At 46.7% G+C, this 12,913-nt stretch overlaps 1 protein-coding gene across 2 annotated transcripts in view; it reads left to right on the plus strand.

The window, feature by feature from the left end:
• Positions 1-12,913, plus strand: part of ATP6V0A4 (ATPase H+ transporting V0 subunit a4) — a 28,437-nt gene that overhangs the window by 3,001 nt on the left and 12,523 nt on the right. The window contains exons 1-10 of one of the 2 annotated variants that reach the window (XM_005021511.6): positions 640-951; positions 2,468-2,676; positions 3,152-3,230; positions 4,070-4,164; positions 5,199-5,324; positions 5,758-5,849; positions 6,471-6,597; positions 7,090-7,172; positions 11,251-11,344; positions 12,388-12,600. In XM_005021511.6, coding sequence (XP_005021568.3) covers positions 2,560-2,676; positions 3,152-3,230; positions 4,070-4,164; positions 5,199-5,324; positions 5,758-5,849; positions 6,471-6,597; positions 7,090-7,172; positions 11,251-11,344; positions 12,388-12,600 — 1,026 coding nt within the window. In that variant the 5' untranslated portion in view covers positions 640-951; positions 2,468-2,559. Of the gene's footprint in view, positions 1-639; positions 952-2,467; positions 2,677-3,151; positions 3,231-4,069; positions 4,165-5,198; positions 5,325-5,757; positions 5,850-6,470; positions 6,598-7,089; positions 7,173-11,250; positions 11,345-12,387; positions 12,601-12,913 lie in introns of those variants that run through there. The other variant, XM_038181139.2, reaches the window with a different exon arrangement.

Consider the following 12,913-nt stretch of genomic DNA (forward strand, 5'->3'; position numbering starts at 1 on the left):
CTGGCCTAAGAAAGCATTTCTTTAGGGGACACTTTGCAATTTACTTGTAACCATGCATTTTAATTAGCTCTTCTTCCAAGCTAGGACTTAGTAGTGACCCTACTACCCTTAGTAGTGACCCAGCTGCTCTTATTTAATGAAACAAAACCTGTCTCCTCTGACCTCAGTGGGAGCTCTGCCACTGGTTTTAGAAGGGGCAGCATTTCTCTCTGGAGTCCTCTCTTCAGCAGCTGGAGCGGGCAAAGGGCCACAAAGCCACCTTTCCCCATCAGGTTATTTCAAGCAGTGAGAATGAGGTTCCTGCTCGCTGCACTGCCCCGAGCTAACAGAGCTCTCCTGGCAGGGCCCCTTGCCCCTGAGCCTCCTCTTTGCCATACAGCTCTGGCAGTCCCTTGGCTGGAGTAAAATCATTAACCTCTCCTTGTTTCCCTTTCCTTTGCTGCACTGCTGCTGGTGAGGAAAAGAAAGCACAGGAGTTTTCTGCCTTCCTGACGACTGACACTGCACCCAGTGCTGCAAATGACCTTTTATTGGTTTATGGATCCCTGCGTGCAGCAGGTTTCAAAGGCTCTGGCTTGTTTTCGGGTCATCGGGGCGGTGTGAGCTGGCGTGCCCCGTCTGTTATTAGTCCCAACACACCGTGTGCCACCGGCTCCGGCAGCAGACCCAGCAGGGAGGTGGGGACCCAGCCAGAAAGCACCGGGTCCAGACCACCCGGGGGTTGCTCTGGGGCGGGAAGGTTTCCTTCCTCTGGTCCAGACCGGTGCAGACCTCAGCAGAGAAGGTCTTCTGCTCCCAGTGGTGCCAGAGCCCAGCCTGGCTGTCTCCATCCAGCAGGAGGCTGAGCCTCCAGGAGAGGAGTGTGGCACCTGCGAGCCCTGCAGCTCCGTGCCCGAAACGGGGAGCGTTTTCATGCCGTAACACCGCTGGAAAATAGAGAGCAGAGGAAGCGTGAGTGATTGTTCTGTTAACTGTTGTTTGGCCAAATCAAACAAAATTGCTGTGTGGGGGTGATGACGGGGGCACGGCTGACAGCAGGTCCATTTGGGAAAGCCCCCTATATCCACAGGAGGTGGATGGAGTGAGCATGCCCCTCCTTCCACTGCATGGGAAGGAAAACAGATTTTCTCACTGAAAAGAAGTTTTTCTTCTTATTTGTCTTTTTTCACCCACATTCCAAATCAAGAGGAAAGTGAGCCTTACGGGGTTTTCACTGATTGATTGCTAAGGAAAAGTAGAAGCCAGGATTGGGATGGACTGAAACATTTTAAGTAAAATATTTCCAGATATTTCATTTAAGTTTTGATCTTTTAATTCTAATCCTTTAACATTTTTTATGGAAGTTAACTGTGAATATAAAAGTAAAAGCTGCTTTAAATTACATTCTCTCCACACTTTTCAGTCTAAATAAGTTAAGATGGGACATTTTGATGTTCTTTTAAACTTTTTGAAAAGCAGAGATGGGGAATTTTTGACGTTTTTGCATGAGTACTGTGGATGTGGGTGCAGCTTTTGGGTCTTTCTCATGTGAAAAATATATTTTGCTGAAAAATGTCCAACCAATATCAATGTTTATATCCTTACTCAAGCCACTGCAGCTGGCACACGATAAGTTTTATTTTAACAAGCTATTAGTTTAATATACCTTATTTTCAGCATTTTAAATCATTTAGTGAATGAGTAGAGTAAGACAAGGAAAACAAATAGGGCAATTGTGCAAATACAAACTAGTAACTAAGGTACTGCTGTTAAACAGCCTTTAATACCCTGCAAAATGTTTCTATCATATTTAAGAGGAGTCCTTTATGCATTATAAAATACATAATTAGAATCCACATTAAGCTGTAAAAAAAAAAAGGGTTGCAATACAAGTTAAGAATACTCATCTTCCCATCCTGGTCAACACACAGAAGTGAAGTTATATAGGGATTTTTGTTCGCTATTTAAGAAATGTTGGTTTGCTACTACGTTCTCAAAATGAAACACAAACAAGAAGTGTATCTATTTGCATGTTTTTCTCTGGGCAATAATAATCACTGTGTTTGTGCATGCAAATTAGTTAATTTTGTGCAAGAATGACTACAGGCAATTTGTACGTTCAAATTACCCAAGGTAAACAAAGAGAAGCATATGGACAAAATGAACTTTTATGGAATGCATGATATTTCATTTATCCTCTTTTGAAAAGAGTTTGTAGGGAAAAATATTTTTTAAACATTAATTTTTTAAAAAATAATTTAAACAATGTAATCCTCTTCTCCCTATTCCCACATAACACACTTTGTATGCTTCTGCAACGCTATGTTCACACTACCAGTGCAAGTAAAAAAAAAAAAATCTGGCCTCTGTCACCTGCCTTAATTGCAAGGTGCAATTAATGAGTCTTCTTCTCTGTATTCTGGAAGACAAAGAGAAACTCTGTGAGTGCCTCACAGAGTGCCTCACAGCGATCCCCATGTTCCTGCAGTGCTCAGCACCTTCCAGTACCTCCCTGGGAGAAGAAGACCACGCTGCTGCTGAGGCCCCTGGAGACATCTGGGCAGGAGGAGGCCACCCAAAATGGCCTCGATCTTCCGCAGTGAGGAGATGAGCCTGATGCAGCTCTTCCTGCAGGTGGAGGCTGCTTACTGCTGCGTGGCTGAGCTCGGGGAGCTGGGTCTGGTCCAGTTCAGAGATGTGAGTAGTGCCTTGTAGGCATTCTGGGTCACTGGAGATGTTCCCCAGGTGTTTGTTTGTCATTCCCCAAAGCTCTTGTGAAGGAGATGATGAACATCACCTCTACAGGGTGGTAGAAGAACCCCTGGAGAGAACAGGACCTCCACAAAGCTGATCATATGGCCAAGTGCCATGCCGAGACCCGACTGGTCCCTGAGTCCCCACCCAGTGCTCTGTATGCCCTTGGGACAACTCTCTCCACCACCAGAAAATGGGGGGCTCCCAATGAGAGTTCACCTATGACTGCTGCCTATGTCACGTAAGTCTGGGTGGAAATGGGCTGGTAAGGCCACGATGTCCTCATCCACAAGGAAATGGACAGTATTGCCCTGCCATTAGGAGTCCGTAAGATGTCCGTCTGTACCAAAGGTGTTCATTCTCTGCTGATGTTAAAACAGGTGCTCAACCTTATGCCTGTTTTCCCTCCTGTTTTTAGCTGAATGGGAATGTGAACAGCTTCCAAAGAAAGTTTGTGAATGAAGTGAGAAGGTGCGAATCCTTGGAGAGGATCCTGCGTAAGTAAACGCTTGTCAAGTGCAGTCGGCTCTGCACCAACTGGCGGTGTGGGATTAATGTCTTTGTTAAGTGCTCACATGCTGTGGGACAGAATTAGTGGCAAAATGGCAGTGTTTCCATCCGAGCTCCTGGAAATGTTTTGCATGCATCAGCTAATTAACGCTTCACCCCATATGGGCAATAAATCGTCGCCCCTGTTTTGAAAATGGTTAACTGAACTGAAAGCAGGATAATTAGCATATAAAAAATCACAAGATAAATCTGGCTCTGGGCAGGAGTCTCAACCCAGATAGCCTGACTCTTACCCCAGCGCTGTGGCCAAGTGCTTCAGCCTGGGGACAAATCCTAAAAACACAGGCAGCCAATTTCATGGAGCTTGGTTTCCTATGGAGATGTGTCCTTTGAGCTCTGCTGTCCCTCACGACACCAGCACCCACCATGACAAGGACAGCACTTGCCATTGCTAGAGCAGAGAAGCAAACCTGAGCTAGCTGCATGCCTTGTTCACAGCCCCAAGCGAGGCAGTGCCCCACCACCCATTTGTGCCAGGGCTCAGGGCTGTCTGGGTCAAGGGGTGGGAAGTAAACCACAAGATCACACTGTGGAAGGATTCAAAGCCATGAAGTCAGTGTCCTTGGCCTTTTTACAGCTTGTCCCTGATGCTTTTCATGGTTCAGCTGTGCTGGAACTGCTTTGTGTCTTCTGGGTGTGTTTCTTACTGCAAGGTCATATCTGAAAGACAAATGCTTGGTAAAGCCAAACCAGGCTGGTCCTGTTGCTTACATGCCGAGGGATAACTCAGAAATGCCCCTGCATGTCCAGTGTTCTTTCCTTGCAGGTTTTCTGGAAAATGAGATGGAAGGCATTGTGGAGATCATTAAACCAGAAAAGTACCCAGAGACGCCCCTGCCTCGGGAAATGATTGATATGGAGGTACAGAATATGGGCCAGGCCAAGAAAGAGGGAAGGGGACATGCATCAGGGTGTCTGGGTAACATGCTAGATGCAGACCCCCCTGCAAGAAAGGTCCTGATAACTGAGACCAGCAGAGAGCTCCCTGCTTGCAGAAGTGCTCTCCAACTTGCTGTCTCAGCAGTTAGGTCACGGCTGGTCTTGTTGCATGCTCCTAATGGCGCCCAGGCTTTTCACTATCCCCTGTGAAAGCTCTGGTCCAATATATTAGGAGGAAAGATATCGCTCTCACCAAAACCCCTCCATTATCTGTAGGAGAAAGAAGGGTTTGGGCGATTAATCAGGAGGCGTGATGTTAGAACCAGCTTCACTGCATAAAACCCAAAGGACTGTCTGTCCTAGTGGGAGTATGGCTGAGTCATGGCACTGCCTGACGTTGTGCCATGACGTTGCTTTATTCTAGCCCAGCTGGAAGATTATAGAGATTTATAGACTGGGTCACTTTTAAATTCTGCAGGCGCAGGTAACAAGGAAGGAAAATCGTGCTTCCCAAGGGGTTCAGCTTCACAGGAGCAAGGCGGTTGCCTGGTCTGTTCTTAGGCCCACATCCTCAGCTAAGTTTTGGTTTGTAGGTAATGAACGAAAGAAAAAGGCCTTGTTGTAGGCTCCTTTTGTAGTCAGTATGCATAGTCAGTCCACCTAGGGCCCAAGATGTTCTGTGGGGAACCACAGAGACACTGAGACAGATGGAGGTATCTACAACAGGCACCTGTTCATTTGCCTGCGTTTTGGTCAGGTGAATTTTGGCCTTAATGCCAAAATAGGACAAAATACACAATGGTGGAGGTGGCAATAGGAAAATGACATTAATCAGTGTCTTCCTACAAACTCAGTGCTTACTTAAAGGCCACATTTAATATACTTCTCCTTAAACAAACAAACAAAAAATAAACAAATAAGCCAACAATCTGATGTTTAAGATTTGATATCAGCATGGTAAAGGCCAATTGAGCTGCTACTGAGTTTTTTTCTGGATGTGGTTGGATCCTAAACAGACAGTGCTGGAGAAACTTGAGGCTGAGCTGCTGGAAGCTAACCAGAACCAACAAACACTGAAGCAGAACTTTCTTGAGCTGATGGAGCTCAAACATCTGCTGAAGAAAACCCAGGACTTCTTTGAGGTGAGAGGCCTCTTTGATCTTCCAGTAAAGATGTGGAAGGTTCCTAAAAATATTGATGTTTCCATTTGTTGTGCGTTGCTGCTATTGATTTTAAGCAAATCACAGCGCTCCTTAACACAATTCAGTAAGATGCATTTGCAAAAGTATCTCGGTCATTTTGGTGTCTGAATCTCTCTGATTCAGTGGGGCTCACAAGCTTGGCTCCCAGTTCTCTTTGAAAATAGGGTTTATGCTTTTCAGTTGCTAAGAGATATTTTAACTTTTTTTTCCCTTTTTCTTTTTTTTTTTTCCTCTTTCTCTTTCCCTTGCTCTAAATCTCTGTGGAAAGCTGCCTTTGGGGTGAAAAATGTCAGGGGAAAGATATGAAAATAGTTTTCAAATGGAGAATGTTGAGTTGTTTATAAAACCAATTTATTTATTTATTTATTTTCAGGCAGAAACCAACCTGCCAGATGATTTCTTCAGCGAAGACACATCTGGCCTGCTGGAGCTGAGAAGCACTCCCGCTGCAGCTGCCAAGCTGGGGTGCGTACTGGTGACAGCCCCTAGCTTGACCAGGCTTCCCACCTGCACCACAGTGCTATGACACCCATACACGTCCTTCAGCCAGGCTGCCTGCCAGCCTCTTCAGTGGAGCTGATTGATCAGGGTGAAGGAATGACTGTCCTCTGAAGTTATCATCAAAACCATGGTCCGGATATGGGTCAGTGGAACAAAGGGCCTCTTACTTCCAGGCCACCAATTTCAGTGAGCCCTTAGAAGGTATTGACTGAAAACCATCTTGCTTGTGACTTCTCATGTTTGGCTTCTGGACTCAGAAGCTGAGAGTCAGGAGAGCAGGCACAGAGGTACTGATGGTAATTTGGCAGCCAACATAGACTCAAACCCTTACGTTTACCTCAGCTAGGTGTGTTTACACACGCTGATGGTTTTGTCCCAGGTGGATGTTTTTAGCTGTTAATGCTGGTCTTTTTGCAGCCCTGATCAGCTCTGGTATGGGCAAAACATGTGCCTGCAGAGACCTTGCCTTGAACAGCTGAGCCCTGGCTATCACAGACTAAAAAGCACGAAATTGTAAACCTGAGTGTGCTACAGGTCCCAGAAGGCTTTGAATGGTCTTGTAATTTATCTTTTAACTCTGCTCAGATTCACAGCAGGGGTTATAAAGAGGGAGAGGATGATACCCTTCGAGCGTTTGCTGTGGCGAGCCTGCAGGGGAAACATCTACCTGAAGTACACCGAAATGGACACTCCCCTGGAGGACCCCGTGACGGTGGGTACCAACCTGCTGTTGCTTCTTCCTTGCAGAAGCTGAACCAGTGCCCTGGCTGGGGCAGATCTGGGGGCCTGAAGGCAGCCTTCAGATGAAAGGCAGGAGAGTTTGAGGGGGGGACAAGGTTTCTTTTGGTACCACCTTCCCCTTCTGCCATTATCAAGGTGGTTTTTCTGTCCTGCCTGGTGGCCACCAGGGAGGTGGGCTGTGACCAAAGAGGGTCAACTCCCCTGGTGTCTCCAGGGTGAGCCCTGGGGACCTCCTGTCCCCTACCCCTCTGCTCCACGTTGCTCCTTCTCCCAGAGCCACCATCCTTGCCTGGTCTCTGAAACAGCACCTAGGAAAAATGTTGATCGTGAAAAAGTAGGGCTGGGGGAAAACAGCACACCACTGAAGAGGCTGTCTTAAAAACAAACAAAGAAAGAAAAAATCATTTTCTGCACCTGATTCTTTGCCCTGGGTGCTTTAAATTCTGCTTGAATTGCGTTGCAGAGAGAAGAGGTGAAAAAGAATGTGTTCATTATCTTCTATCAAGGAGAGCAGCTCAAACAAAAAATCAAGAAGATTTGTGACGGGTAAGGCAGCCCGTGAGCAGGTCGCGATGACTCTTGCGGAGGTGTTTGCCTGTCAGCATGGGCTGGCCGAGCTTGGAGCAGGAGATTAGATCTCTGCTCTCCGTCCATCAGCAGTACCACAGAGCTCCCTTCTGCTTCTCACTTCTGTTGCTCCTAATCATAAGGGATATACATCACCTCGGTGCTGGGAAATTGAACTTCTAAATTTTCCAAAGTGACTTAGAGATGGTAGGAGGTTGAGAGGTTTTTAACTTGGGACATCTTAAAGGGGACTCTTTTTTTTTTTTTTTCTTAAAGAAATATTTGGCATCCTTCCCCTGAAAATCAGGGGCCCTAGCAGATATTGCAGCTTGTGCACTTGGAGCATGCTAATCCCCAGACTGCTCCCAAGCCTTTCAGCATGAAAAGATGATGCTGTAGTTTGCTCCCCCCTTTCCCAAGGCCTTTGGGCAGTGTCTGTGTAATCAGAGACAGAGCCCAGAGAAATGAAAGCTTCATACAGCCTGACTTGTTTCCACCCTGTTAAGCATCTTGAAAAGATAATTCAGGTTGAATATTTTGTTACTCTTTCATAACACTGGTGACCGATGGGCTTTGTTGCGGCGTAAATCAGATTTGATGAGGGGATCTGTCTGCTGTTACCGGATCCATTTGAGGCATAACCCCGCAGCCAAGTGAGGCCAGCCAAGCGCCTACAGGCTGCAGAAGTTCAGGGGGATGGAGCCAGCAATTTCTCTTGCCCAGCCTGTGCGCTTGGGGCAGGCCTTTCCTTGCCTCCTGGGTTTAATCAGAAGGGCAGTCCATTCAGCTGGGAGCACTGACTTCACCCCAGATCAGCCCTGTGCTCATCCTCAGGCCATGTAAGGTGGGCATCTCTCTGCATAAAGCAGCTATAGGGGCATGGAGAGCTGGGGGAAGGCTCTCAGGTCACTCCTATCTGACCCTGAACCTCAGAAAAGGGGGGAGTTTTGCAATCAACACTGGGCAGGATCAGTCTGCTGCCAGTTGTCTTTGGGCAAGCCTCATTTTCTTTCTGTATTACAGTTTCCTGCTTGTGTCCCACTTCTTTGCTTGCTTTTTTGGCACTGTTCAGTGCATTTCTCCCCTTCTGTACTCCTGGGCAATCGCTGGCTGTGAATGCTTCCCATTGGACTTGCCCCTGTGCCGATGGCCTAGCAAGTTGCCAGGGCATACAGTTAGAGTTGGGGTTGCACACAAAGAGCTGAGGGCACTTGATTTTGGAGGACTTTTTTTCCTCTGCAACATTTTAGACTCCCTGCAGTCAAAATACTTTTTTTTTTTTTTTCTGGGGTAGAAGAACAGACAATATGATGCCTGCCAGCATTTTCATTGCTTATTGAACCCAGAATCTTACCAACAAGAGGCGTGACCCTCTGCAGCAAGGTGCAGCAGGGAGCCTGCAGCACTGGCAGTGTGAGAAGATCTTTACAGGGTGGGCAATGACATGACACGTATGCTGTTATGATGTGGATGTGGTGGTAGGTTCACAGAAAGTATGCTAGCTTCTCTCAGCCTTTTGAAACTGAAAGGAAACATACCCACCTAAGACAAATCCACAGGATGTCCTTTGCAGTGCTAGCACACAGGTTTTCCTTTATTGCCAGATAATCAGGCTACACTTGAAATCCTCCTTTATGTCCTTTCTTCCTCCCTTTCAATTTATTTATTTTTTGCTTGCTATTATGCAGTATGTGTCTGTTTTGCTAAGTGTCTGTTTTTTAAAATATATTTATCCTATGCATCTCCTTTTGTGCTCTGTGGGCCATCAGCCATCCCTGATACACAGGTCAAGACATTTTGGTCTGGCCCATCTTTAAGGCAGGGTTAACTATACCTGAAGCAGATGGCTGTGTCATTCCAGCCCCCGCAGGACATTTCTGCTTAGCACTAAGTCATCATTCATGACAAGTAAATATCCTGCAAAAATCACGGGATTGATATAAGCCAGTCTCCTGCAAGGCAGGCTAAGATTTGTTTGCAGAGCAGTGTGCCTCAGGTTACGCCTGTAGTCCCTGCTTGACTCTAATTGGTAACATTAGTCTGCCAATTTCATGAGCATTAAGACCATGCACAAATTTATTAGTGAGAGGTGTAGGGGAGCAGGGAGAAGGAAAATGTAAGAAATTTTCTTTTCCTCCTTTTCTTGCGGCTGCCTCGGTGCTAATGTGAATACTAAACTGGGTTTATCAATGTAAGGATTCCCTGCTGAATTCTCCTGGAGCTTTCAGAGATGTCTGTGCCATTAGGGCAAAGCTGATATTCGGTATGCAAAATGGCTGTTAAAAGATCAAAGCAACACTGCTGCAATAACGTTATTGGAAACGGGGGAACTGTACAGCACGGAGGAGTAAGCTTTCAAGTTTGATTAAAAATCCTTATTAAAGATGAACTAAGAGCTGTGAAGAATAAGAAGATGGAAATAATTAGGTAGGGTGAATAACCTTTGGAAAGGAATACCAGGTGTTGAGTGAGCAACGATTCGATTCTGGAAAGGGAAGTTTAGCTGAAGAGTGTGTGCTGTCATTATACGCAGCTCTGAGCTGATCTCTAGGAAACTGCTGCTCGTTTTGTTCAATTTGCAACTGTCCTCGCTTGTGTGTGTGCTGGAAATGATTCTGAGGACCAGGTGGTGGTATATGCTGTGCTCAGATGAAGCCAGAACGTGATGTTTATCTGAACAGAGCATGCACATTTTTGTCTCTTAAGCGGGGATGGACCCCCATGACCCTGTTACATCTTCTTTTAATTCGTCACACTTGCACAAAGGCAGCCTTTCAGCTACCCTGCCTCAGCATAGCTCCACTGCAGGACGGCAGCAGCGTGTTGCACTCAGAGGGGTGTGGGGGGGAAGATCTGGTGCTCCCTTCTGCACCATCTCCCCCTCTGTAAGGAGGCACAATCTCTTCCTGCAGACCTGTAAAGAGGTGTGATCTCTTCCTGCAGACCTGCTGGAGCAATACTGAAGGATGACATTTATAATGCCCTTGAAGTGGCAGGGCTGGCACAAGCACTAGATATCACTGAACAAACCAAGTAGGAAAAGAAAGAGAGGGATCTCTGCTATTTTAATTATTGCAACACCACTAGAATGACTTGCAGTAGTAAAGGTGGTCAAGTTGCATACTACAGGTAAAGTAGTGTATGATACCTGCATGGAGATAAGACCTTCACTTACACACAGGGAGCCTGCATTTGTCCTTATTATACCATACTAAACTAACCAGCTGAATCTCCCAAATGCAGTCTTGGGGGTAAGATAACAGAAAACATTTACCTGAGTCTGGACACTTACATACTGATGCTCATATTTAAAAACACCTGAGAGTGGTATATGTCAGATCAGTGTACAACCTCACCCATCCTTCCCTTGCTCCCAAGCTATTTAGCTGTACAGATGGACCAGAAGTCAAGAGGCAGCCGTATGATCAGCCTGCTTTTGTTTTACCCTGGAAATACAGAGGGTCTTTTTTATTTTATTTATTTATTTATTTATTTTTTACGGGGTAATTTACTCGCACAGGCTGCGTGCACGAAGGGCGTTTGCTTGCTGTGCAGCAGTAGCTGGGCTTTGCCTACCCCCAGTGACCGAGTGCGGGTAGTGCACTGGCAGTGACACGGGATTTTTCCAGCCTCGGTGCAAGAGGGACATCTGTTGGCCACCCCGTTAACCGGGCTGCCTTTGCCAAGGTTATTTTACTGTGGCTCCTTGCAGCCCGAGCAACTTCCCAGGACTTTAGCAGGGCATCCGTACTGTGGGCGTAAGGGAGGTGCCTGTATATTAGTGCTGAGCACTGTATAATATCTTGTGCCTTGTAGCAGCTGAGACAGGGAGTGGGTTTTCAGCTAGAACAAGCAAAAGGATGCTTTTTCTTATGAAGAGATTAATGTACCTTTTTGGACATTTCTGGGAGACCCATAACAGCTTTGTTCAGCAGTACATGGCACCAGGTGAAGGATAAAGTCCAGTTTCCCCAACTTTGAGCTGAGAAGAGTACAAAGGAAAAGAAAAAGTCAATTAAATAAATGATGCTTCTCACTTCTCTCTTCCTGAGGCTAGGTTTCGTGCCACAGTCTATCCCTGTCCAGAGTCCGCCACCGAGCGCCGAGAAATGCTTGATGGAGTGAACACAAGGATCGAGGACCTGAACACAGTAGGTGGCAATGGCTTTACCGGGGTCTGAACTCTGCAAGTGGACCTGCCCAGTTGCTTGTCCTGCCCAAACCCCTGTGGCCATGGCCAGGTCTCTCCGTTGCTCAGTCACATCCTGCGGCTGGGGCACAGGGATGAGCAGCAGTGTTGCTGCAGTCTCACAGCAGTCTCATGGAACTGAGCTCTGTGTGCAGGCTGTAGTACAACTATACCAGGTGCAGAAAGGGCTCAAGTGATTTTTTTAAGCTATATTACAATTAGGTTTTCTTTACCATGATAATCTATTTGAGGCTGTTAGTACACAAGCAATGGAAAACCAAGACTGCCTCTCTAGAAGTTCAAGTCTCCAACCTTTTTTTACCCCATCATTTAATGTAGGGCTGAAAATTACCAAGTTCAGTTGCTGTGAGTACTGAATGGCTTGTATATCCACATACTGTACCAGGACTTCATGCCTTTTAGAGGACTCTTACCTGTGACCTTTGCATTGCCACACATGACGATACCTGTGTCCTGAGGCAGGCGGGAATGGACACCCTGTTTGCAGTTGGCACCCTGCTGTAAACCCCCTTTGTGGATACCCTTAATATCCAAGCCTGCTCCTGAACTGACTTTCACTCATAACCATCATAGGCAGGAGTCTTCTTCAGCATTCCTAGACCATGCTGGTTATCCTCCTAACACAAGTGTCCCCTGTGCCCATTTATGCATCAGCACTGTGGTGTGGGGATCCCACCAGGACCACGGGCTGTAGCTCTATAAGCAGCAGCCACATAGCCCAGGAACTCCTGTTGGTCTCCTGAACACTTTCAGGGGCTTGGGGCAATGCAGGGAGAGCCATCAGCAAACAGCATCATGCACCTGGTGCCAAATGCGTCCATACCCAGACCTGCATACTCTGCCCACCAGTACACCTGGCTCTTTCATATGAACCAACCCCTTTCCACAGCCCTCCCCAACCTGCCTTCCCAAATAACTGCTGAGTAGACCATACTACCTGTGCCTTCCTATCTCGAGCACTGCCTGTGCTGTGCTTGCTTACAGGTGATAACCCAAACTGAGTCCCACCGCCAGCGACTGCTGCATGAGGCAGCAGCCAACTTGTGGTCCTGGGAGATCAAGGTGAAGAAAATCAAGGCCATCTACCACATCCTGAACTGCTGTAACATCGATGTCACCCAGCAGTGTGTCATTGCAGAGATCTGGTTCCCAGTGGCTGACGCTGGCCGGATAAAAAGAGCTCTCCATCAGGGAATGGTAAGAGGCCAGTGCTTCGGGTCCCCAAAGCCCTCACACAAACCACATTGCTCATATGTTGAGCATACGTTCAAGCTTTTGTCTGTTACTATAATGCTGGCCTCCCTTTTCAGCGTTAATTAAAGTTGAGGTTGTTGCATGATGGCTTGGCCTTGGGGAGTTTAAGGTCAGCATTAAATCTTAGTAGGTTTGTGACTGAACCACAAGAGTCAGCAGTGCTGGCAGTGTTGCCCAATTGAATCAATAGCACAGAAAATGGGAAAATCTGGACATTAGAAAAAGGGTTGAGATATAACACTTTTAAGTCCAACAC

Source organism: Anas platyrhynchos, chromosome 1, assembly GCF_047663525.1.
Source record: "Anas platyrhynchos isolate ZD024472 breed Pekin duck chromosome 1, IASCAAS_PekinDuck_T2T, whole genome shotgun sequence".
NCBI lineage: Eukaryota > Metazoa > Chordata > Aves > Anseriformes > Anatidae > Anas > Anas platyrhynchos.